Raw genomic sequence first — 26,728 nt, 5'->3', positions numbered from 1 at the left:
CTCTTTAATTCCCATGTTATTCTCATGGAAATGTATGGTTCACTAACAGGATGTAAAGAGATCTTTGTCACTTCTAACATGCATATTACTTAGAGCTAGTGAGTTGGGGGAATTAAGCCGGTCACTAGTAACAAATGCACTTACCTCTCTCCTAACAAAGCTTTGCACCATTCTGAGAAGCAGAGCTTAAAGTATTTTACTAGCTTCTGACATATCCAGCGATAGCTTTGCGGTGAATGAATACTTCTGGAGTTAGGGAAGGCTACCATTGCCTTTGCCTACATGCCTGCCCTCCACAAATATGATTACATTCTGTTTTTCTCTATCCTGCATTTACAATCATCTAATGAAAAGCCTATATTTCAGCCTTTAGTGGTTGATATAGGAACTATGACTTTGGCTTCCAGTGCTGCCATTGCAGAGGTCGTACATCCTCATTGTATCTCTCAAAGCCTCTGGATATCTGTGAAATAAGGGGCTGCTATCAGAACATGTTTTTCACTACAAGGATTTATAATTCTGCAATAAGCAATTGGTGTCTGGTGATTTCCACTAATACCAACTTCCAGCTGTGTGGGTACCTAGCAAACATGTATTCATTTCTTCAGGCTCATGAATGTGAAGAGGACTTAACAGGCCAGGTTTGTCAGTTTAGTAATAGAACAAAAGAAGTAGGTAGATGAGCTTTGATTTTGAATGAAAGTGTTTAGTGTTTATTATTTATTAATCTTGCAAACTATCAATCAAGTAGTAAATAATTTTGTCATAGTATTTAGAGAGTTATACTATGAATAAAAGAACTTTTAATGTTATGAGTTGGATTTCTTGTTGGAACATATTACTTAAAAGACCTTTCATATAACTTTCTAAACAATTTTAAAATGAATTCTAAACACATAGTAAAAAATATCCTATGTCAAGTATGCCAATGATTTAGGGTTGGCAATATCCACAAGTCATTGTTTTCAAGTGAAAATATTACTGGTGGGTTTTGGATTTTTGTTTCTTGTATATAAACCAAAATCAAAGTGCAATTTTAGCTCTAAATGTTCAGTGGAGGAGCAGATCAGATCAATAAGCACAGCTGGCAATGTCACCAACTCCTGACAAGAAATCTGTACTTTGGTACTGTCTGGAGATAGAAGTTTTGGATAAAGATATGAATCTTTAACTCTCTAGCTTGACTGCAATGTAATTGTTACAATTTAATTTGTCTAAACTTGCAAAATATGTATTTTCATATCTATTATTTAATAAAAATTTTCTAAAGTTTAATTTCAGTTTAATTAAGTTTGTATAATTTGGTTCAAATGAAATCTACAGTTAAACCTCTTGACATTGCTGTATTCTTCAATGAAATCGTATACCTGCCAAAGCAGGTGTTGGTTACGTGATTATCATGGTATATATGTGGGTATCAGAGGATGATTGTGGAGCTGATTCTCTAGCCCCTTGCTCCTACTCTTATTAACATTGATGATGATTGTTATTACTATTATTGGTGTGTGTGTGTGTGTATATACATATATATGTGTGTGTGTACATATGTGTGTATATATATAAATGTGTGTATATATATGTGTGTGTATATATATGTGTGTGTGCATATATATTTATGTGTGTATGTTTATATATGTGTATGTGTGTATATATATGTGTGTGTATATATGTGTGTGTATATATATATGTTTGTGTATGTATGTGTATATATATATGTGTGTGTGTATGTATGTGTGTGTGTATTTGAAAATCAGAGGGCATTTTTTCATTTTCATCACTGCTTTAAATAAAAGAATAATAAAATACCAGATATTATGAAAAAATAAGTGTTCTAGTGTAGTTCTGATTTGTTTTATATCTTCATATTATGCTGCCTTGCTTTTACCTATCAAGAGAGATTAGCATAGTATTTTGGGTTATCTGGGCAGAAACAGACTGAACGTTTTCTACAGCTGTTGGCATATGAGTTGTTTCTAATTTCTTGGGCCAAGACACTTGCCACATCTGTCTCAGCTTTAGACGAATATAAGCAATGAAGGGTGGTTTCATGGTTGATACGATTCCCACACAAAGCCAGCTCCTGCTTCCTCCGGAACCATTTGATGTGCCTTAGCAGAGTGAAGAAAGCTGCATGGGACTACAACTGAAATGTTATCCACTGCCAAGTGAGCATCTCTTGTGCTAACAAACACAGAGTTCCAGCTTAATGCGTGCACACACAGCGGCCCTTCACCCCCCAAACAGTTCAAAAAGCTTCATGCTTAATATTCCCAATGCCTTTGCGTTGCTGGGAATGCACTGAAACACAAGACCCATAAATGCCCAAGTTTAATAGAGGCTTGCCTCTTTTCAATGCAAAGTAATTGTTAGAAGTCTGTCATGCTATTTGGAAGGAAAATCCCAGAGACGAAGTTGACAGGTTTATGGCAACAGCCCTTGTCTTATTTGCAGTAACTCATTTTATATATAGTGTTCCACATTAGGAAAGCCAAGGGCGAGAGGCCTCTGTGATTTAACTCTAACAATAAAGGAGATTGTAATATCAAAGAGGGCCCCAAATTGGTCTGCTGATTATAATATATTAGGGTACAATAGAAGGGGTGTTAGAGAGTACCCGTATATAATATGAATAAATCTTTTTATTAGCTATTTTCCTTCTTTAATAAATAACCGAGTCATGTAGTTTATCCACAAAATGTCTCTGCTGGCACTGAATTTATATAACACCTTCAAAGGGTGGGTTTGCCTGTGTAAACTCCATCATAGAAGCTAGAGTAAAGGACTGCTTTTTCAGAATTCAGACCATGGAAGAGAAAACTTCACAAGTATAGATAATATATTTGGACATTTTAATTGCTACTGATTAGGGCAGTAACGAGACATAGGTTTCTCTGTTTGAAGATGGTGATTCGAGGATTGTAACAATCATGTCTAGTGAGAAGCTCCTGTCATGGCCAACCCCTATGGCAAAACCTAAGTGACTCATCACCACAAGATCCTCTCTGATATTGTGGGCTTTTCAGACGTGTCTAGTGCCTCAAATCCACCCTCCACATCTCTGTTGTGTTTGCCTTTTTTCCCAATCATGAGGTTTCAGAATTCAATTCTTTATAGGCTTGATGATTTATTTCTTCAATATCTTCAAGGTGTAGCAAGATGGCTGTCAAGTGTCAACTGCTTGTTCCACAAGTGCCACCATTTACACAGTCCCACACTGGCCATTTCTCAGCCTAAAATATGACCAGTATTATTTTTTAAAAGCCATGGTTCCTGTAAGTATATATATTCCTAGGAGAGAACTTCCTGGAAAGATTCCCAATAATCTTTTGCAATAAATGTTTATTTGTTTTGGTGACAAGTATGCTCAATACTGAGAGAAATATAACTTTTGTTAGTTTTTATATTCAATATGCTGTGGTATCTATGGATTTTCAGGGTGACTTAGCTTTTCTGATAACTCGGGTCATTTTTAACACCTTGAACATTCTCTTTATTAGTAAAATGTTAAGGTGTAGAGAAACATACATATAAGCCTTCTGTAGTGGTTTTAATAAAAATGGCCACTATAGGTTCATATATTTGAATTCTTAGCCACCAGAGAGTGACACTAAATTAGAAGGAATAGGATGTGTGGCCTTCTTGGAGGAAGGGTGTCACTGGGGTGGGCTTGAACCCATACCACATGGACTTGGAGCTCATACCATGTTCAGTAAGGCTCTCTCCCCCTTTCCCTCTCCCTCTCCCTCTCCCTCTCCTTCTCCCCCCTCTCTCCCTTCCTCTTCGTCTCCCTCCCCTTCCTCTCCCTCTCTCTCCTTCTTCCTCTCTCCCTGCCTCCCTTCTCCCTCTCTTTCTCCCCTCCCTTCTTCCTCCCACCCTCTCTCTCCCTCTCCTTCTCCCTCTCTCGCTGCCTCCTTCCCTCTTCCTCTGACTAGGAGTTAGGATGTAGCTCTCAATTACTGCTGCAGTGTCTGCTTGCCTGCTGACATGGGTCTCGCCATGTTCATAATGCACTAAGTCTCTGTAACTATAAGTAAGTCTCCAGTTAAATGCTTTCTCTTATGATAGTTGCCTTGGTCAGGGTTGTCTCTTCACAGACCTAGAGCACTGACTAAGACACCATCACAAATATTATGAAAAGGCTCTGAGGGAGCTTAGCCTTATTGATTATGTAGCAGTATCCAGCTAGACAGCTGCTACTTGTCTACCATGGGCAGGCATGTTATGTTGTTTAGATGAATTCATTTAATTCCCACTTTTAAAGTCAAGAACAGAGCCCGAACAGGCATTTACAGGTAGGTCACTAAGATAAATAACAGCAGCAAATAAACTTCTGAAGGGGATGCAGGACATCTGAGAGAGTTTGCCTTGCAGAATTCTCATTTTGAGGATGCTATTATTATGGTAGGTAGTGCTATAACCGTAAAATCCTGGTAGTTTTCATCAATGTGTCCACCTGACCATGAACCAGCAGACAGCTGACTCCTCTTCATTGCCTTACTCAGGTGCCCTATAAACTGCCCGTGGAATTTATGTTTCTTTGTACCTAAACCTTCTCTTCCTAGACAAGCAGCAAATACAAAGAGCTCGTGACCAGTGCCCTAGTAACTATTGCTGCTGGAAATTAATGAAGCTATTTATTTAATGTAAGACCTGCCCGTTCTGTCTTTGTGTTATGGTTTACGTTTTACCAGTTCTTCAGACAAGATCATGTGTCTTTGTGTTCATGCTATTTCATAATGCACCAGATACCGCCCTCCGTGGATAAGGCTTAATATCTTCTATTTATCAATTTTTGTTTTCTGGAGATATTGAAGGATATTGCATGTGACCTTTCTATCTATCTATCTATCTATCTATCTATCTATCTATCTATCTATCTATCTATCTACCTACCTACCTACCTACCTACCTACCTACCTATCTATCTATCTATCTATCTATCTATCTATCTACCTACCTACCTATCTATCTATCTATCTATCTATCTATCTATCTATCTATCTATCTATCTACCTACCTACCTACCTACCTATCTATCTATCTATCTATCTATCTATCTATCTATCTATCTATCTATCTATCTATATCTCAGTAGATATACTTTGCTGGAGAAACAGCCCTAATAAATCTATCCCTGTTCCCACTCTGACACACAGCTGTCAGTCACTCATGCACATGCTCCACTTGATGCCCTGGTGTCTTGTCCTCTTCCTCACCAGACATTCACAGGGCAATCCCAAGCTACCTGATTTTAGATGAGATGCCACAGTGAGGACAGAAAACTGCTTATAACATTGTTCGTTGCTTTTTAATGTTAAGCTCAGCCTGCATAGTGATGCTGTCTTTTACCATCATGACATTGTACCTTTTCCCTGATTCATACACTCCCCATATTGCCTTCTCTGTAAGAAAACCATGACTCCTTTTTGAAAATTGAGAAAATTTATGTAAATTTTCTGAGGAGCAATCACTGGTTTTCTAGGGCGCTCTTCTCCTCTGAGCATGAACTTCTGGTTGTCCCAAAGGCAGAGTAAACACACTATCAAAATCTACCCAAGAGCTTGTGAATAGTAATGCATTAGATTAACACTGCTGTCATACATCTGGAGGGATGCCCATGAGTTAATTTAAGTAATAGACACTGAGGTGAATCCCATACACAGCATGATTGACAGCTCAATGTAGAAGAAAATGACTGTGATTAGCAGACAGTGAGCTACAGCTTCCACCACAGCAGCGTCTCTCGGATTCGGTATATTTAGACTTACGTTTAGTTTCAGAAACAGACTTTGAATACCCCACAGGGATAATAAACTCTGGGAGGCTAATCTATAACAGAAAAAAGTAAAGCACAATTTAAGAATTAGAATGACCCATCTATAATAACAGCAATTTGTTTTTAAATTACCAGAAGCCTCTTTTCTACAATTCTAGGAAACATTTCCATTATCAGAGCATCAGGCAGATAGATCAAGCAACAGGACAGCTTTTAAAACTAGAGTGCAGAGAGCTGGAAAATCCATGGGAATGTTTCCCAGGTTCTTTGCTACTCTCACTGTGAGGCCTCATCCAGAACCATGTTGCTTGGGAGGTCTCCATGAATGTTGGATGATGAAGAGGACAAGACACCAGGGCACCAAATGGAGGATGCACATGGGTGACTGATAGCCATGTGTCAGAGAGTCAACAGAGGCAAATCAGTTAGGGCTGTTCCTCTAGTAAAGTATATTTACTGCTATATAAAAAAAAGAGATGCATAATATCCTTCAGATTTTTCTGGAAAAAATGTTAAATAGAAGAGATTAATCATTATCCATGGAAAGCAACTGTATGCTTTATTAGTAAACATTTTGAGTAACTCCATGAACATAAAGACATATGCTTTTGTCTGAAGAGCTGGTGAGATGTAATGTAAATCAAAATTCTTCTTATTTCTTGCATGCTTTATTTCTCCTTCAGTTGTTTATGTAAATTTTCCCTGATTTCTTCTGGACCATCTTTTCTAATATGTCAGATGATAGTTTCTTTTACTAAACGAGTTACTGGAAATCATTCAGTTTTTCTCCAAGAAGTTTTAGATTAGTCCCTGTCTGAGACTTAGGCATTTTTAAAAACTGTCTCTAAGGGACACATTGTTCTCATCCTGGTTGTCTTGAAGCCCCAACTGGATGAGGTAGTCAGTTCATTGTGCTATCTCCACAGACCACATTTACAAAAGCTGACTGGGATTTGGAACAGGAGACAAAATACAGTTAACTTCAATGGAAGCAATGGCTTCATGTGTTCTCTTAATGTAGAATTGCAAACCGAGTTCTAAGGTGTCAAAACCTTGCGTGAAATTCTGTCTTGAGCACCCTAAGACAGTGGAATGTTACAAAGAGAATGACAGAAAATGACGGAACAGAGTCAAGGTAAACATAGACAAGCAAATTTGAGTGAATCAAGTATTCAGATACAACAGTAGACATATTAATGACTAGTGAATGTCAGATACAGTGAAAAACTTTTCTCATGTGGAGCTCAGTCTTGTGTGGTAGAATGGAACAAGGGTCTTTACTTCATAGTTTTTTAAAAATAAAAAATACTATTTAGTGTTTGTCAATATTTGATAATACCTGTTTGTTTCTTGTTACATTAAAAATCATAATCTATCAAATAATATAATCACCAAGTATTTATGAGGTAGGTGCTACATGCAAAGAACTGCGTTTGGCAGGATGAAGCTTAATCTCTGCCTCTGGCTTCAGATAATGCAGCAAGTCACTGAAAGTAATAAGAAATGTTATACATAGTTATACATACATACATGGTTGGTATGATGTGCAACTTGTTAAGCTTACTTATCCTTTATCATCTAGTTAAATTCCAAATCAATATATACTGAGTTTGTATGCTGGAAGCCATTTTTTCTATATTATGTTTTTATTTTTCAACATTTAAAATATTTATTTTAAACATTTTAGTTAAAAACAATTAAATGATTTCCTACTTTCTTTATCTCCAGTCCCTCCCATCATCCCTCTCTCAAAAACCTTCATGCCCTTCCAAATCTCAAGTCGATAGTCTCTTTTACTTTGATTATTGTTACATATATGTCCTGGGTAGTTTTGGCCAACATGACATAAACTAGAGTCTTTATGGAAGAGGGAACCTCTGCTTTCACCAGAGTAGCCTGTAGGAAAGCCTTTGTGCATTATCTTGATTAATGATCTATTTAGAAAGAACCTCCCACAATGGGCGGAGTCATCCCTATGCAGCCGGTCCTGGTTGGAATAAGAGAGCCATGAAACCATAGTTTAGTAAAGCCATGAATAACAAGCAGTGTTTCTTTATTGTCTTCGTATCAGCTCCTGCCTTCAGTTTCCCATCCTGTTTGTGTTCCTGTCCTCGGTGATAGACTGTGATGTGGAGGTATAAGTTAAAATATAACCTTTTCTACCCAAGTTGCTTTTGGTCATGGTGACTTATCACAGCAATAGAAACCCTAACAAAGACTATAAATATAACCTTGAGTCTGTTTTGTTGATCGTGTGTATAGTTTCGAGATTGACCACTTTGTATTGGATATTCAACTAAGGAGCCCATCCTTGGTAAAGGTTAATTCTCTCGGCAGTGACTAGTTGCTTGTACTTCTTTGTGTAGGGGTGGAACTCCCTGAGATTTCTTCATGAGTCTCCTCATTAAAGAAGCTTCTATTTATAGCAAATGGAAATCATTAGAGAAATCCACAACAGGTCATAATGCAGAGACCAACAGATATATTGGGCTCCATTTTCAATGGCTCTAAGTGTAGCACAGTGTTTGCCTCTCTGGCTCAGAAGAGCTGCAGAAAGGTTGTAAGAGACAGGACACCCAGAAGTCTATTATGACACTGTCTGTCCCAGCACTAGCTGCATAGATAAGACCTGAACAATCAATCAGAGTATTAATGGGAAAACTATCACTGCATAAGGATTTTTGAAATGTCCCACAGAGGTACACTGACCAGTGTTACTCTAAGAACAGGTTAAATGTCTGATGTTGATGTACAGGTATGTTTCTTATATGATTATAGGCAAGTATCCTAAACTCCCTGGAGTCCTTTATTTATAATATGATGATAATTCTCCTAATGCGTACAAAAACCTTGCAACAAGGTATATGAAATGACAAACAAATAATTCTGAAAGTGTTTAATAACAGCCCACATGACTTGTGATGAGCTTCATTGTAATTTAAGCATCATAGTCATACCTGTAGTTATAGGTATAGTCATACCATAGTCATAGGATGGGGAGAGTCTCTACCAGGCAGTATTGGCTCAATTATAACTTCCAGGTAGTTCTTATTATGTCATTGTTTATGAAGGAAACTATGGAAGTCTTGAAGATTTAAGAAGCCAAGACTCACTACTACCATGTCTAGTTCAACAGTCATCGGCCTATAATTCACTCAAAGCTAGAGATCTGGAGTGGTATAACGGTAGTGCTATAGTTAACAAGAACAAAAGCAGAAGAAAACTTAACCAAATAATCTGGGTTTATATTTTAGATTTAAGTCATTTTCAAATCACTGTAACATGTATTTGGAAAAGTTTTATAAAACAGTACACTGATTGTATTTGCTTTTCAATAACTTAAAGTACGTTGTCTTTGGTTATCTAGAGAGATAAAGTTTTATAAAGGTATAAAGTTACAGAAAGGAGGACTCCATTTCCCTCTGAATGGATGTCTCTGACCATTGGAGTGGTTTAAGAACAACAGCCTTAGACACAATAGCCGAGATTCAACTCTTTAAGTTTACACTGAACAATAACCTGTTTCTGCTGGTTCCTTGCTTGACTCTCTGCTAAGTCAGTGCCCAAGCCAATGTACTGGGGGCTAGAAGAACCCCTGCTGTCAGCTGCTCACCTTAGGGCTGTAGTGAAGGAGGAGTTGAATATAATACAGTTCAAGATCTGTTGTAACCATCAGAGCCATTCACGGTTTTTAAAAGTTCAGTATAGAGAAACACCCTGAAAATTATTAATGTTGTCATAATCTATTCCAAGCCTCTAACTTAGTTGTGCCATATAACTGTATACATCTGAGTTCAACATTTACATGTTTTCTCATTTGAATGGGTACTATACAAGATTTAGCTTGTGCCATACTTTATAATTATAATGTTATATTAACCACAACATAAGATTTCTATGGCAATCCATCTTGTCCTTTTGGTTTTGACCTTTCATTCCAATATATCAGAATTATCCTATATCTTACCTATCATTTCTGACCTCCTAACCCCAAAATTCTATGAACATAATGTAGAAATAATATATAGAATCAGAGTATACTTAATGCCATTATTGATGTAAATAGATATGATGTGGTAAGAAGGTAGAATGTTACACACATTGCTATCAGCTTTCCTTTGTGAAGTTTCTGTTGTTTATTAAAGAACTCTGTTGAAGGAATCAGAGAAAGGACTGAAAGAGCTGAAGGGGCTTGAGACCCCATATGAACAACAATGCCAACCAACCAGAGCTTCTATGGACTAAGCCACTACCCAAAGACTATACATGGACTGACCCTGGGCTCCAAATTCATAGGTAGCAATGAATAGCCTAGTAGGGGCACCAGTGGAAGGGGAAGTCCTTGGCCCTGCTAAGGCTGGACGCCCCCAACGAACAGGATTGTTGGAGGGAGGGCAGTAACGGGTGGAAGATGGGGAGGAGAACACCCACATAGAAGGGGAGGGGGAGGGACTAGGGAGATCTTGGTCTGGAAACCAGGAAAGGGAATAACATTTGAAATGTAAATAAGAAATTCCCAATTTAATAAAGATGGAGAAAAAAAAAGAACTCTGAGTTGGAAGAAAAACAACAGTTTTAGAAAGTGAGTCCAGAACTTTGAAGCATTAATGGTTCAAGAAGGGTAATTTCAGGTACTAAGGATAGTGTAAAAAGGTAAGAGAGCAAAAACTCACATAATACTCTGAGCTAGGAAGCTCGCAAAGAATTTGGCTAGTCTATGACCAACTTTTGGTTATTGCAGAATTATCGAATGTAAGAAGGAGAATCCTCAAGTCAAGAAGAATGCTTAGGCATCGTGAACTATGATTGAAACCCTTAAATCACATGTGTTACACTTTGTTTATTTTCTTCTAAACCTATGATAAGGAAGTCTTCAACTTCAATTGTATGGTAACATCTATTCCTTACTAATAATTCTCTAAAATTACAGGATATAATTTTATTAAAAGATTGCCATCTTGACAGGATGCATCTGTATAACCAATAATAAATTGCGTTCTCGTATGGTATGTATAAGATTGTCTTTGCTAACTCCTATGATAAATTGCACACATCTTAAACTCTGAGAACTTCAGAACTGCCTGCAGTTCCATCATGCAAAAGAAGTTCTAATAATTGTCTCCATTAATTATTCTTTAAGAATACAGATAAGGAGAATGGCATGGAGGCAGATGTCAGTACAGGCATCCTAGTATCAATAGTAATTCATTACCTAAAGACGCGGAGCCTTTTCTAAATGACAAAAGACTTAAGAAAATGTTGTTGAAAACGTCTATTTTTCTTTTTTGTTTCACTGAGTACAAAGTTGTCAGCATGGAACAAATAAACAATGAGTGGTAATATTGACTTTCAATATCCATTATGTGTCTGTGTTTCATCCATCATTGGCTAATATCAGTCAGTGAAGATAAATAGGTGCCTTAGACCCTGGAAAGGATGATTTCTTTCTATTACCAGTAGTTTATGGAAAAATATGGAAGCAACAGAAGGAATTCTATACAAGGGAAAAATTAAAAGTAGAAATGGAGAACTGAAGAGTCGCTTCTCCTCTCCAGCTTCAGCTGAGCACCATTCCTCAACCAATTGGTGCCGCCATCCAATCTGTATGTCATCCTTCAAGTCTAAGTTCCTCCCTCCTCACCCCTCTCTACCCTACCTGCATACACACACGGGAGAATGGAGAAACACCTCTTAGTGATTATCTTATTGTTAATGAACAAGTAAGTTACACTATTAGATATTCTGTCCATCTTTGAACTGTGATGATTTTGTTCTTAAATAATACTAATTGGTTTAGAAAATTTAACTCTTTACAATTTTTACATTTGCCCTTGTTACTGTATTTCATGGTTTTGGATATAATTTTTCCGCTGTATCTTTTGCATTCAGAAGCTACCATAACACCAGTATAGATACCTCTTTCATAATCCTAATTTCATAGATACCCCACAGAGAAGAGAGAAAGTCACATGTTTAAAATACATCAACTATAGAAAAGGAGGCTCTACTGCTTATTTAGAATAAATGTCACTCAATTTTTAACAGCATTTTTTGTTTATTTATTTATTTTGGCTTTCCCCATTAATTAATTAATCTATCCACTTTACATCCTGATCACAATCTCCCCTCTTCCCAACCCCTTTCCCCATCCCTCCTTTCCTTCTCCTTTGAAAAGGGGAGGGCTCCTCTAGGTATCAACCCATGCTGGCACATCAAGTCACAGGAAGACTAGGCACATCCTCTCCCACTGGGCCAGACAAGGCAGCCCAGTCAACATTCTTTAAAATCTACCAAAAAGTTAATATATTCCACAATGAAAGTTACAGTGAGAATTAAGAAGTCTTCACCTAGTTCTATAAATATATTTTACTTCTCAGAATACATTGACTTTAGAAGGGGTGTATGATGTCATTCAGGCAGATGACCTTTTCATTGAAGATAGTCAGCAGATGACCCCTGAGCACCCAGTATAATCCAACTTTCAGTCATGCTCATTCAGTATATGCTAACTCAGTATATGCTCATGCAGTATATGCTCACTCAGTATATGCTCATTCAGTGCATGCTCCTTCAGTATGTGCTCATTCAGTGCATGCTCCTTCAGTATATGTTCCTTCAGTATATGCTCCTTCAGTATACGCTCCTTCAGTATATGCTCCTTCAGTATATGCTTATTCAGTATATGCTCATTCAGTATATGCTCATGCAGTATATGCTCACTCAGTATATGCCCCTTCCGTATATGCTCATTCAGTATATGCTTATTCAGTATATGCTCATTCAGTATATGCTCCTTCCATATATGCTCCTTCAGTATATGCTCCTTCAGTGTATGCTCCTTCAGTATATGTTCCTTCAGTATATGCTTATTCAATATGCTCCTTCAGTATATGCTCCTTCAGTATATGTTCCTTCAGTATATGCTCCTTCAGTATACGCTCCTTCAGTATATGCTCCTTCAGTATATGGTCTTTCTGTATATGCTCCTTCCGTATATGCTCCTTCAGTATATGCTCCTTCCATATATGCTCCTTCAGTGTATGTTCCTTCAGTATATGCTCATTCAGTATATGCTCATGTACTTGGAAGACAACTTTGACACACTTATGATCAAACACATTTTCAGTTAAGAGAAAAGAATTGGAGTAAATTAGAAAAAAATTGTAGTTTTGGAAACCTATGACTCAATCTATTTTCTCAATCCTTTGTAGAGCCTCAAGCTGGAGTAAACAGAGATCTTAGACCTGCTGATTTGTTTCTTCTTGAAATAGATAAAGTACACTGTCCAATCTTCATGCTTTTAAGCAGATACGTGAACATTTCATCCTAAACAAATTATTTTTGCTTAAAGACTTTTGTTTAATTTAAACACTGTAATCCCAAGATAATTTTAAGCAATGACATTTTAAAAGATGTACCCCAATTTTAAATATATCTATGGTTTTATACCAACTGGACAAAACCCAGAATCATTTGAAAAGAGGGAAATTCAATTGAGAAAATGACCCCACCAGATTGGACTGTGGGCAAACTTTTAGTGGGTTTTTCATTGACTTATACGGGAAGACTCTGCTCACTGGGTGCAGTGCCACCCTTGGGTTAGTGGTCCTGGGTTCTAGAACAATCTGAGCAAACCAGTAAGCCACACCCTTTCATAGCCTCTACATCAACTTCTGTCTCCTAGTTCCTGCCCTAACTTTCCATATTCCTATCCCTCACAAGTTGTTTTTGTTCATATTTTCTAGTAGAGCAGTAGAAACTTTAAAAGAGAAATTGGTGTCAGGTCATAAAATATTGTTCTGAAAAGTAAAAAAAAGAAAGCAATTAAATATCTTTCTTAGAAATTTTCTGTATATAGTCTCTAATGGTAGAAATATTACATTTTTGGTTGTGTTAGAAATTGCAAATATATTAAATTTTTCCCATAGCATTTTCTTTTTACCATACTTAGATATTCTGTCTTAGGGTTTTATTGCTGTGAGGAGACACCATGGCCAAGGTAACAGCCACCAACAGGCTCATCTATGAGTAATGATATGAAAGAGAATGGCAGCAAGCCCCACAGATGTCTAACAGAGGAGCAGTCTAGGCCGAGAGCACAGCATTAGCTCAGGCCTCTTCACAGGGAGTGACTGGGCGATGAAGAATTCCCAGAAGACCAGCGGAATTAGAAACGAATTACTTGTTGGAGACAGAGATGTGGAAGATAAAACTGATGGTGAGGTCGTATGGGTTTTGGTAATAAGACAATGGAGTGGAGAACGAAGCATGGCAGGATGGGTAATCTATGACTGGCCTTATTTTATCTTTTCCCCAATCTCTTTGTTTTGCCCACCATAAAATGAAAATGGTAAGTTTAAGCAATTTTTCCAAGTCTTACCACACTCCCTAATGAGAGAAAAGTGACTAACCCCTGGTGACCAGTCATTTAGCTTCATATTTACCATTTCAGGACATCGGTTCCCAAAGGGGCAGTGTGGACTGACTGTCCTGTGCTCTGCTGTTAGATGATATCATTATGCAGAATGCTTCATTCTAGTGCTTTCCATAAGAAATCAAATTCCTCTGGAAGGGTGGGTGTGCTCAGGAGAATTGGTAACAAATGGTCTGCTTCTGTGCAGCATGTCAGCTGTTCTGTGATTCACTCTGTAGAAAATAACTCTTTTTTGTGAATTTCCTTTTTTACAATTGACAGTCTGCCTCTGGCCATAAACTGCTAACAGTCCAAGGAGGATGATATATGATCTTGTCAGATTTCTCAGAAACGTAAATTTGATGGTTTAATACTGCATTATGCAAAAGAAGAACAGCTTATTTAAAGTTAACTGGAAAAATGAAATCGTAACTTATGGAAACCTCTAAATAACAAAGGGAAAATTTTGAATTAAGAGATACATAGAAAGGAGAGATCAAATAAAATAAGCTCTCTTTCATTTTTTAAATCTCTTAATACTATTATTGTATGGAAGTTGTTTCTGTTTGGAGGGGTCTTTTTCATTGTGGGTATTTACTGAATATAAACTCTTAGGAATCACTGCATTTACACGAAATATGTTAATTATGTAACCACCAATAAAGCAAAACTGTTTTACACGAAATCTGTATTTTGCTATTCTATGTATATCTTAGCTTTTAGTAAATTCTTATATTTACAGAGGTAGATTTATGCAGTTATTAGACAGTACTTGTAATAATCTTAGAAATCAAAGAAACGATACCTGAGTAAAACAAAACATTGTTTTTTTATTTCTAATTTTTTGTATTAAATTTATAGTCAATGAATCAAATTTTCTCACCAAATTTTTCTCCCTGTACATATATATTCTATCTATAAATCAATGAAAATAAGCTGTAACACTACAAAACAGGACTTATTTTTCTATTATTATTGTTCCTTAATTTTCTCAGTGGCTGTTTAATTTATCTACAAGAGCATTTCACTCAGTAATTCACATAAAACCCTTATAAATAATTATTTCTCAAACCATCAGCATATAGTTTGTGATTTTCAGAAATTTAAACAAGTTCAGTTTCTTGTAATGGTTCCTCGAGATGTTCAGGAAATTGTAAAAGGCATCTATGTTTGCAAAGCTCTAAAAGATTTCATTTTCTTAAATTTGAAAATGTCACATTGTCATTGAGTGTTCTTACCTTCGCTGTGTTTAAGAGTCTGTTACCTTTTTACAAATCCTGAATCCTTCTTCTTGAAATATACTGCAGCTGCATTACAGACAGGGTTGGGCACATGACAAATTACAATAATGGCAGGCACACGGGGGAATGAATATGTAGTGTTTGTAACACTTCCTCCAGGATCTTCCCATCCAGGAATTGCTATCCTTTCTCTGTTAACACTGTGTCATAGTTTCAATGGTGCTTGAGGGTGTGGGAGACCCACTTGATGAAAGGAATCCATTCCTCTCTGCATGCTCGACTTTGAAATGAATGAGAAGTAAGGAACTGAAGTGCAGACAAGGGCTTTGCTATAGCCATCTGCCTCTCACACTTGGAAATGCCTTTAAGACAAGAAGGAAATAGCGTCCTCATACATTCTGTCTATACCCCAGGCACCCATTTCCATCCACCTTCCTGCTTCTGCATGCATGTGTCTGAATTTGCTCATTCTGAAGTTTCTAGAACATCAAGTAAATATCTTTAAAAGATGTATCCTACTAATTTACTATAATCATCTTTATCTCATAACAGATGCTCAATAAATGTGATGAGCATAAGCTAAAGCTTTGTAGTGCATAGAATACTTTTCTTGTATAAATCATTTCAAGACATTTTAATTGAATGACAATCTTTGTCCTTTGTTCCCTTAGGCAAATACTATTTAGTTGTTAAGCTGAAGATACTTAATAAATAGATACCATTTATAAGAAAACTAATATATTAAATCTAGACCATATTTGACCTGTAGTATCAATGAGAAGATTTATTTGCTCTTTTTTTGCATTGAGTTTAAAGATTTAACTTTAGAGCTTTGTTGACTTCTTCACGTACATCAACACCCAATAGTCACTGAGAAATTAAGATGATATTATCTTTGCCTTCCCACATCTGAATGTCTCTTATCTACAATAAACCTTCTCCTCCATCACTGGAAAAGCATAGGGTAAAGGGTGGGGCGTGTCAGTCATACCCTGTAACAAGTAGAGACTGAGGGGTGTAGGGAGAACTTGGTACCTGGGTCTGCTTTGGAACTTTAATGGACACCTCAGTTAGCCACTTGTCCTGGGTTTGATAGCTGACAGCCGGGAAGGAAACCACACTAAAAAGAAAGAAAAATGAGGTGTCCGTACCCATAATGCTTCCCAAGTTAAAAAAAATGCACTTTTGCACATTTTAACAGTATAATGGTTGGGTTTGATATCCAAGTTAGATGGCCTAATATCACATTGTACATGACCCACATGCAGAGTTTTGGTCAAGACTCTTAGAAGCTTTAGGGAGTCTAACCAGCTCCCGAGCCTTCCTCTTGGTGTCCTGATTCTTCCTTGGCATTCTGATCCTGGGTGTTAGCAATGGCCTCCCAGTGGGTTCTACAGGGCAGACACTGATAGCAATTATAAAACTTAAACTGACAATGACTTTACTTGCAAGTGAATCTTTGAAAGTAGTAAGTTTATCTATTATTCAGTTTTGGTTATTGTAGAAAATTTAAACTATGTCAAATAAGTAAATGCTATAAAGTGTCCTGATTACCACAAGATCTGATTTAGGAAGTTTCTAGACTTAGAACTGCAAAGAGCTGTCCTGTGCCTCAGTGTGCAATTGATCATTTGAGAGATGTTCTGCGATGTTGTAAGGAAAAATGAAAATAGATGCGGTGAGCTCTGGGTAAATATAAATAAAATTTATATACCACGTTTAGTTTTCAGGTTCCGGTCTTTTCTTTGTTTTCTCTGATTGAACAGACTTGGTAAGCTTGGAGTTTCACGCATTGTTCACGCACAGGGTTAAAACACTTAGACACTGCTTTCCAAGGAGCAATTCCACTTCACAAACATAGACGGTAAGGCAAGTACGTCAAAACCTAATTTCTAAAACACAAATTTGAGTTGAGATTCCAGCTGTTCTTAAGTTGCACTGTCCACAGATGTCCTAGGTTCTGATCAAAAGGCTGATTTCCAAGTTGTGCTGGGATTTACCAGAGTTCTTGTTTCTACTATGTCCCACGGGTCCCTGCAATATCAGCACAGTGTATGTAGGTAAGTTAACAGGAAGCATAGACAATGGGTGCAGGGAGATTGTCTGCCTAGGTAGAAAACATCTTCTAAACGTAGCTACCTGTGGAATCCATCAGGGCCAGATATTAACTTCCAGTGGCTTCTTGTGAGCATGTCATCCTTGGGTACATAGGGATTATTAAGTAGAAACTGTGCGCTTCTACTGTCTATTGATGTCATAAATGGAAATTTCATTCCTAAATGTACATTCTTATTTTAGCCAAGGGGAGCCTTTCAGAACTATTCCTTTCATTTGCAGAAGCTCAAAGGTTTTTTTTTTAACTTTTTTAAAAAAATAGGACATTTTATTTAATTACATTTCACATGTTATCCCCTTTCACAATTTTCCCTCTGCAAACTCTCTATCCCACCACCCTTCCCCTGCTTCTATGAGGGTGCTTTCCCCCCACTCCCACCCCACTGCCCTGGCATTCCCCTACACTGGGGCATCAAGCCTTCACAAGGCCACTGATGCCAGACAAGGCCATCCTCTGCTATGTATGCAGCTGGAGCCCTGGATCCCTCCATGTGTATTCTTTTAATTACTAACTTGAAATGAACCACATATATTTGTATGTCAAACATGAATATTTAAAATTATTTTTCATATTTTTTGCTTATTATTTCCCTAAAAATGGCTATTAAATGTTCCATTAGATGCTCTTTTTGAAAACACTAAAGGAACTTTTACACATCAGTCTGCTAAAATTATAGTTCTGAAGTTTTGGAAACAACCAAATCTGGCTTCATTTTCCTTGGTTCTGTCTCAGTGGCAGAGCATTTGGTAATTGAAGGGCTTTCTCAACTCTCCAATAAACAGCAGGCTTCTATTAAGGCAAGCATCCAAGCATCTAAATATATGTTCTCTGCGTTCTTATAAACAGCTGTAGTAGTTGACTCTGACAGGTTATTTTTGATGTTAATTTGGTGATTTATAAGTTTAATACTTAAATAAACCAATTAGTTTTTTAAATAATGATGTGTTTTTCACTGAGATGTGCTCAGATGGTTTTTAGCTTCCAAACTCTTCCCAAATATACAGTAACTAATTAACATAATTATGTAAATGTTTTCTGGTAGTCCAGAAAGCTTCTGGGCATATCACATACTGGTAGATTTTAGATAAAAAGGTTAAATCATGGATCAAACAGTGTGATATTTGAAGAGATAACATTATCCTTCGTAGGTGTGGTACTGAGCTAAGTGCCCAATGCAGCAAAGACTGCAGGGAATTACAGCCAGTGAATGGAGGTGGACCCCTGTGGAGGAAATGTTGAGGAGGATCAGGGTAGGCTCAACTTAAGCAGATTGGGTGGATTTCTTCAGAAAGAGAGGGCGAGGTGATCAGACCTCCTGAGATATGGATTGAAGAAGACAGATAGTTCTTGAGGCGCGTGCGTGCGTGCGTGCGTGCGTGCGTGTGTGTGTGTGTGTGTGTGTGTGCATGCGCGCACATGCTCGCACACGCTCGCACACTACTTTTGCATGGCTCTAACTAACACCAGAACAACTTCAAGAAAGAAGTCTTTACTTTGTCCATGGTTTCAAATCATTTATTCTGTGCTTACCTGGCCCACAGGGTCAGGAAGAACATCACAGTGATAGCAGCATGCTGGTGGAGGTGGTTCTTCTCCTGAGGACAGAAGGAGGCATAGAGCTAGAAAGGACTCGAGACAAATATCACTGAAAGCCACATCTCCAGTGATCCATTTCCTCCAGCTAGGTCCCACCTGACATATTGTCACAACCTCACAAGCCAGTGCTATTAGCTGGGGATAAACAATTTGTTATCTGGTCCTATAAGGAGCAGTTCATACTCAGATGCTCATCAGATGTAAATGATTGCACAGTCTCTCTAAACAGAATAGACACAACTCTTTTTTAATTGCATTTTTAAATTTACATTTTAAATGTCTTCCCATTTCCTGGTTTCCCTTTCAGAATCCCCAATACCCACCCCAGGCCTCTGCTTCTGTGAGGGTGCTCCCTCACCCACCAACCTACTCCCTCCCCCCTCCCCACTCTGACATTCTCCTAAACAGGGGCATTGAGCACAGGATCAAGGGCCTCTCCTGCCATTGATGCCCAACAAGTTCATCCTCTTCTACGTATGTGGATAGAGCCATAGGGCCATCTCTGTGTTCTCTTGGTCTGGTAGTTTAGTCCTTGGGAACTCTGGGGGGGTCTGGTTGGTTGATATTGTGCTCTTTTTATGGGGCTGCAAACCCCTTCAGCTACTTCAGTCCTTTTTCTAACTCCTCCATTGGGGACCCTGTTCTCAGGTCAGTGGTTGGCTGTGAGCATTCGCCTCTGTATTTGTCAAGCTCTGGCACAGCCTCTCAGCAGACAGCTATATTAGGCTCCTGTCAGCATGCACTTCTTGGCATCAGCAATATTGTCTGGGTTTGGTGGTTGTATATGGGATACATCCCTATGTGGACAGTCTCTAGATGGCCTTTCAGTCTGTGCTCCACACTGTCTCCATATTTCCTCCTGTGAGTATTTTTGTTTCTATTTCTAAGAAGGTCTAAAACATTCACACTTTTGTCTTCCTTCTTCTTGGATTTCATGTAGCTTATGAGTTGTATCTTGGATATTCCAAGCTTATGGTGCTGGTTCAACTGGAGGTCAGCATGTAGAAAAACGCAAATCGACCCATTCTTATCTCCTTGTACAAAGATCAAGTCCAAGTGGATTCCACATAAAACCAGATACACTGAAAGTAATAGAAGAGAACGTGGGCAAAAGCCTCAAATACATAGGCACAGGAGAAAATTTTCTGAACAGAAGACCAATGACTCATGCTCTAAGATCAAGAACCAACAAATAGGACCTCATAAAATTGCAAAGATTCTGTAAGGCAAAAGACACTGTCAATAGGACAAAATGGCAACCAACAGATTTGGAAAAGATCTTTGTCAATCCTACATCTGATAGAGGACTAATATCTAATATATGCAAAGAAATCAAGAAGTTAGACTCCAGAGAATCAAATATCTCTATTTAAAAATGGGGTACAGAGCTAAACAAAGAATTCTCAACTGAGGAATATCGAATGTCTGAGAAGCACCTAAAGAAATGTTCAACATCTTTAGTCATCAGGGAAATGCAAATCAAAACAACCCTGAGATTTCACCTCACATCAGTCAGAATGGCTAAGACCAAAAATTCAGGTGACAGTAGATGCTGGCAAGGATGTGGAGAAAGAGGAACACTCCTCCATTGTTGGTGGAATTGCAAGCTGGTACAACCACTCTGGAAATCAGTCTAGAAATTCCTCAGAAAATTGGACATAGTACTACCTGAGGACACAGCTCTATCACTCCTGAGCATATACCCAAAAGATGATCCAACATATAACAAGGACACATGCCCCACTATGTTCATAGCAGCCTTATTTATAATAGCCAGAAGCTGAAAAGAACCCAGATGCCCTTCAACAGAGGAATGGATACAGAAAATGTGGTACATTTACATAATGTAATATTACTCAGCTATTAAAAACAATGACTTCTCCATAGGAAGATCAACAGTATCAACCAACCAGACCCCATCAGAGTTCCCAGGGACTAAACCATCAACCAATGAGTACATATGGAGAGATTCATGACTCCAGCCACATATGTAGCAGAGGACGTCATTGTCCAGCATCAATAGGAGGAAAAGCCCTTGGTCCTGTGAAGTCTCATTTCCCCAATGTAGAGTAATGGCAGGGCATTGTGGTTGGAGTGAGTGGGAGCAGGAACATCCTCACAGAAGCAGGGGCGGGGGTATGGGAGAGAGGGAAAGAAGATAACATTTGATATGTAAATACATAAAATATTCAAGAAAAATAAAATTTAAAAAACCCAAAAAACAATGACTTCATCAAAATTTTAGGCAAATGGATGGAATTAGAAATTATCATCCTGAGGTGACCCAATCACAAAGGAACACAACTCTTACTAAATTTAGTTATTAAAAAAGTACAACACAGAAGTGCAAAAGTTGAGGTTTAGATGAGAAGAGGGTTAAGCCTGCCTCAGTGTTGCTCAGAGAGTAAGACTGGGTAGTCTGACAATAATGGTACTCTAGAGCATGTAGTAAAGGCTTGCTCAAAGGAAGTAGTTCAGGAAGTTTGAGCACAAGACACTCGGAGAGATAGGGTGGCTATGAAAACCCTACAGGCTGATACTGTGTTCGAAGCCATGGTCTTTAACCTAGTAGTCAGTTGCTCTTAAGCAGTAGGCTTATGAATCTGGGTCCATTGGAAATGTGTTTTAGAGAAATAGGATATTTACATTGTTTTCTGAGGGATCTAAGAGGAGTAGGATCTAAAGACAATTTAAATGTTTTTTTATTAATTATTTTATTTATTTACATTTCAAGTGTTGTTCCTCTTCCTGGTTCCCCCTCCATGAGGTCTCTACCTCATCCAAGCTCCCCTTTTCTTCTAACAGGATGTTCTCCAACTCACCCATCCAATATTACCTCGCCCCTCTAGCATCCCCCTTCTCTAGGGCATCGCCTCACAGGACCAAGTGCATCCCCTCCCACTGAGGCCAGATAAGTCAGTCCGCTGCTACATCTGAAGCAGCAGGTCATAGACCAGCCCATGCAAGCTCTTTGGTGGGTGGTTTAGTCTCTGGGACCTCTAAGGGGTCTAGTTAGTTGATACTTTTGTCCCTTCTATGAGGTTGCGATCCCTTTCGGCTCCTTTAGTCTTTCCCCTATCTACTCCATAGGGGTCCCTGAGCTCAGTCCAGTGGTTAGCTTTAAATATCTGTCTATGTCTGTCAGATGCTAGAAAAGCCTCTGAGAGGACAGCCATGCCAGGCTCTTGTCTGCAAGCACGACATGATATTAGCAATAGTGTCAGGGGTTTAGCGCCTGCGCATAGGATCGATTCCAAGTTAGGGCAGTCTCTGGATGGCCTTTCCTGCAGTCTTCGCTCCATTTTTGTCCCTGCATTTCCTTTAGAAAGGAACAATTCTGGGTCAAAAATTTTGAGACGGGTGGGTGGCCTCATCCTTCAACCGGGGACCACATCTATCAAGCGGAGGTGGTCTCTTCAAGTTTCATCTCTCTGCTCTTTGCCGTTTCCACTAAAGGCACCCCCAGTGTGTCCTGGGAGCCTCTCACATGCCTGGTGTCTGGGACTTTCTGGAGGTTCCTCTGGTCTCTCACCCCACCCTGCTGCGTTTTTCTATTCATTCTCCTAGCCCTCTGGGTTTCTCTCCTGTCTCTCCAATATCTGATGCTGCCACCTTTCCCTCCTCGCTCGCTCCTTCCCCACCCAGGTCCCTCCCTCCTTCTGCCTTCTGTGAGTATTATGCTCCCCTTTCTAAGTGGGATTGAAGCATCTACACTTGGGTCTTCATACTGTAAAGCTTCATATGGTGCGTGAGTTGTTTCCTGGGTATTCTGAATCTTTTTGGCCTAAATAACCTAAATAGAGTTGCCATGATACAAATGTTGAGGCAGTTAATCACGTCAGCAAAGAGATGTGTGTTCCTTTACTTCTACTGAGGCAGGCTGAGGGCATTTCATTTCAGTTTTAGATGTACTGAATCTTTCAAGTTGAGATGACAGATCACCTACGTAATTATTAGTTGTTCCATTTGAAGCCCGACCCCTGACCTCTCAGCTGGTGACAGAGACATAGATTCAGCTGGCATCAGAAAACTCAGGACCAAAAAGATTCCAGACGCTTCCCGACAGCTACCAACTAACCAGAGCTAACCGGAAGGCCCTATCCTCAAGTTATATTCTTTTATACCAGGGGTCAAAATGCACTTAAGCGTTGAACATATTTACCACAGATATAGAGTACAGACCTTCTGTCTTTCATAACAGTTTACTATTATTATCATGTTTTAGCTAATGTAGTCATTCATACAAGAGAATTACTCATTAGAAAAGATTGAAATGCAGACTTGAGCTGATGGATAATCTAAAGGCGTGAGCTGACTGTGTTTTTTAATTTTTCTTCAGCAGTCACAATGCAGTTTATAAGCCACCAGTTCCCGGACTATCATGACCCCACAATCGGTAAGTAGAAGCTGCTTTTCTCCTCTGGCTCAAATAGATACACTAAAATAAGTGGTTTTTAAGCACTGTTAATAATATTAGCGAGCAGAAGTATAATTTATTTTATCTCCTAGCCTATGAATATATGTGTATAAATTTCTGAGTCATGAGAGAGTGTTTGTCCTTCTCATAATGCACTTTCATATTCCATACTTTGTTCCAGTTATTCTGGTAAATGATGGTTGAAATCCATTATGCTGATTTCTGGATTCACTAATGGATATTTTCCATTAGAAAAAAATGATTAAAAACCTTTGCTCTGGGTAATATAACTGATGTGATTAGCATACACTGATCACATTTTCGGTCTTGAGTATTCGATTGTAGAACTAGTTACTTTTCTCAATGATGCATTTGGGGAAAGCATTTAAGTGTAGGCATAGTTTCACTTACATCCTCATTTTTAGATGAGGAAACTTAGACACCATGAGGCAAACTATGATTTGTGCCCAGATTCAGCATTCTTAATTCCTCCGGTGCGGTTTCCCCACAACATTACCAGCAGAGACATGCGGCCATGGGGAACAAGTTACCATTGTTTGGATTGAAAAAAAGGTCCCTTTAAAATTGCTTTACTCATTCAGAAAACTGCTTTAGGGAGAGTTAGAAGCTCTCAAGCAGAGTTCATTACAGTATTCTTTGGCTAGAAATGCATTAAGCTTAAGCTCACAGAGTGTTACTTCCCAGCAAGTGAGGCACAGACTGCAGGGTGCCTTATGGCTTACTGAGGGGGCTGAAGCACTGTAGGCACCAGAGAGGGAAACAGGTCCTCTGCAAGGCCATGGAGCGCTCTTCGCTCTTTGCTGCAGTCATCACCATCTATTCCAGGACCCAATGTATTATGTTTTAAAATAGAGTAGCTCCTTAAGACCTCCTCATTAGGTTAACTGAACCAATAAGATTTAAGTGCAGTAAACTGAAGTACTGTTAAGCAGGATGGATTCCCAAAGCGTCTGAATTTTGTTTCTGAAAGTAATCACTTTGTACAGTGTTAGAAGCAATCAGCTTCAGTGATTGTTTGATTAGTTTCTTATTCCAATTTTTGAAACGTCTTAATTTTGGAATGTTGTCCACTGATTTATAGATAAGGGAAACTCTCGCTACAAGTTCTGGATCTTGCACATTGCTGGAAAATTCAGTAATATTACATAATATATAGCATGTAACAATATTATTTATATATATATTACATACTATATACTAAATATCACAAGTGAACTTTGTTTTTCATTCTTTTTTATTTCCGTGGTTTGTACATATTGGTATCACACAAACTGGCCTCTCCTACAAATCCTTCATGTGTAACAGATGTAAATAAATTATCAGTGTCTCCTTAACAAGGAATAAATGTAACAGTTATGGTGATGCCTCTTGCAAACAGACTGTGAGGACAACAATTTCTGGAGATTAGGCTACCTGAACTTCAGCGCTGACAGCTGAAATGATACCTTTATCTAGAAAGAAACAAGATCGTGTGGAAAGAAGGTTGAGAATGGATACAGTAGTTTATTGCTTTCAATTTGACTCTCCCATCGTTTCTTGGCTTCTGTAATGGGATATTGGTTAACAATTTTCCATTGTTATCCTGATGGTTGAAGGTAAATGGCTCAGACAATTTACTTTGTATCTGTTCTGCTGCTTACATATTCTCTGCCTGATGACTTAATGACACCTCTAGGGGAAATCCATGTTAGCATGGTTTGAATATCCTACAAATTAGAGAAGATCAACACCCATCATGGATACTTATCTCATAGCTGAAACAGGGAAGGGATATTTTCAGTACTTATCCAGATTTATTTGCTATCGTAACAACTGAGATTTCTGGATATATTATTTTCCGAAATAATACAATTAGTTCTTTGTTCTTTCTTGTTCTCACCTTCTACTTTGTATAATCTTTCTTTGAGATAAACATCAAGTTGAAATTTTTAGACTCTTCATAAAACAAAATTGAAGAATATTGGTATTGTCAATGCCGGTTTCAAAGGAAGAAATCCTGCTCCGTATCTGCTGGTAATATATTTAATATCAGTAATCAGTGGGTTTTTTTACTTCTCAAATCTATAGAAGATAGCTATGGTATGAATCTTTAAAGTTAGCTCTACTTTTCCAATGGAAAACGATTTATGCAAAAATCATATTAGCAACAATAGAGCAGAATGTGCCTAGATGGGAGTTGAAATGCAACATCTCTAAGCATTTGACATCATGCTAAATATAACTTGATTTTGCATGAATAATTATTATAAAGATATTAAGAAGTAACATCCATATTAGTATCCTATTGTTTGACCCTTTGTGTCAGCAAATGAACATACCATATATTAGATGTCACCACCGTATGCATATTATTGAGCAAAACTTGTATTTCTACTCTATAATATAATCTTTTTAGCCTCTATAAATAAAAAATCTAAATACCATAGTCCAAATCTTCAGGTATTTTCAATTTAGGAAGAGCAGTTAGAAGAAATTTTGGAAACATTTACTCCTTTGAACTTGGTCAGTGATCGAGGAAAGCAGCGAGATGGTCCACAGGAAGGGCTGGAAAGGGTGCGTACAGTAACCACTCCTCCAAACTCTGCTTGCTAGGAACTAAATTCGTGTGGCATGAATCTCTCGGCATCCACTTTAGCATTCAGAAGTTTTTCAAGAAGGCTTTTCAAGGAAGTCTGGAATTATTAGACGTCTATGAGAAAATAATCTAGGATTGTTTGTTAGGATGTGTTCTTTTAGATTCATTATGACTTGACGTTGAAAGTCTTATTACACACAGTTAGAATATAAAAATAAAATCGTAGCTGTCTTTTCTTCTTTTCCTGGAATAGAAGATGAATTCCCTTAAAGTAAAAAAAAATACATATCAAGCTTTTATTTGTAGACTATACATTTTAGTCCACATCCCTGTTTATCGACATTTTCCTAAATTTTGAATTGATTTTGTTCATGGTTACTGTTATTAAGTTGAAGACAGAAAACTTCAGGATCGCAGGCTTTTGATTCAGCTAATTAACAAAGCTGCAAACAAAAAGTCCCAACGACCTTTTCTTTGATACCATATTAGGTGACAGAAGGACCCTAAAGAACTTGTGTTTCTTGCACCTACAACATCTTTTAATCTTGAGCAACTAGTGTATTACCCAGTGAT

The 26,728-nt window shown here is 38.1% G+C and overlaps 1 protein-coding gene across 1 annotated transcript in view; it reads left to right on the top strand.

Moving 5' to 3' along the window:
* Positions 1-26,728, top strand: part of Rit2 (Ras-like without CAAX 2) — a 356,224-nt gene that overhangs the window by 55,220 nt on the left and 274,276 nt on the right. Inside the window, exon 2 of the mRNA NM_001013060.1 lies at positions 23,482-23,538. Coding sequence (NP_001013078.1) covers positions 23,482-23,538 — 57 coding nt within the window. The remainder of the gene's footprint in view (positions 1-23,481; positions 23,539-26,728) is intronic.

The sequence above is a fragment of the Rattus norvegicus genome, chromosome 18 (assembly GCF_036323735.1).
Source record: "Rattus norvegicus strain BN/NHsdMcwi chromosome 18, GRCr8, whole genome shotgun sequence".
Taxonomy (NCBI): Eukaryota; Metazoa; Chordata; class Mammalia; order Rodentia; family Muridae; genus Rattus; species Rattus norvegicus.
The sequence above is the reverse complement of the archived record's forward strand: the minus strand, read 5'-3'. Positions and strand labels throughout refer to the sequence as shown.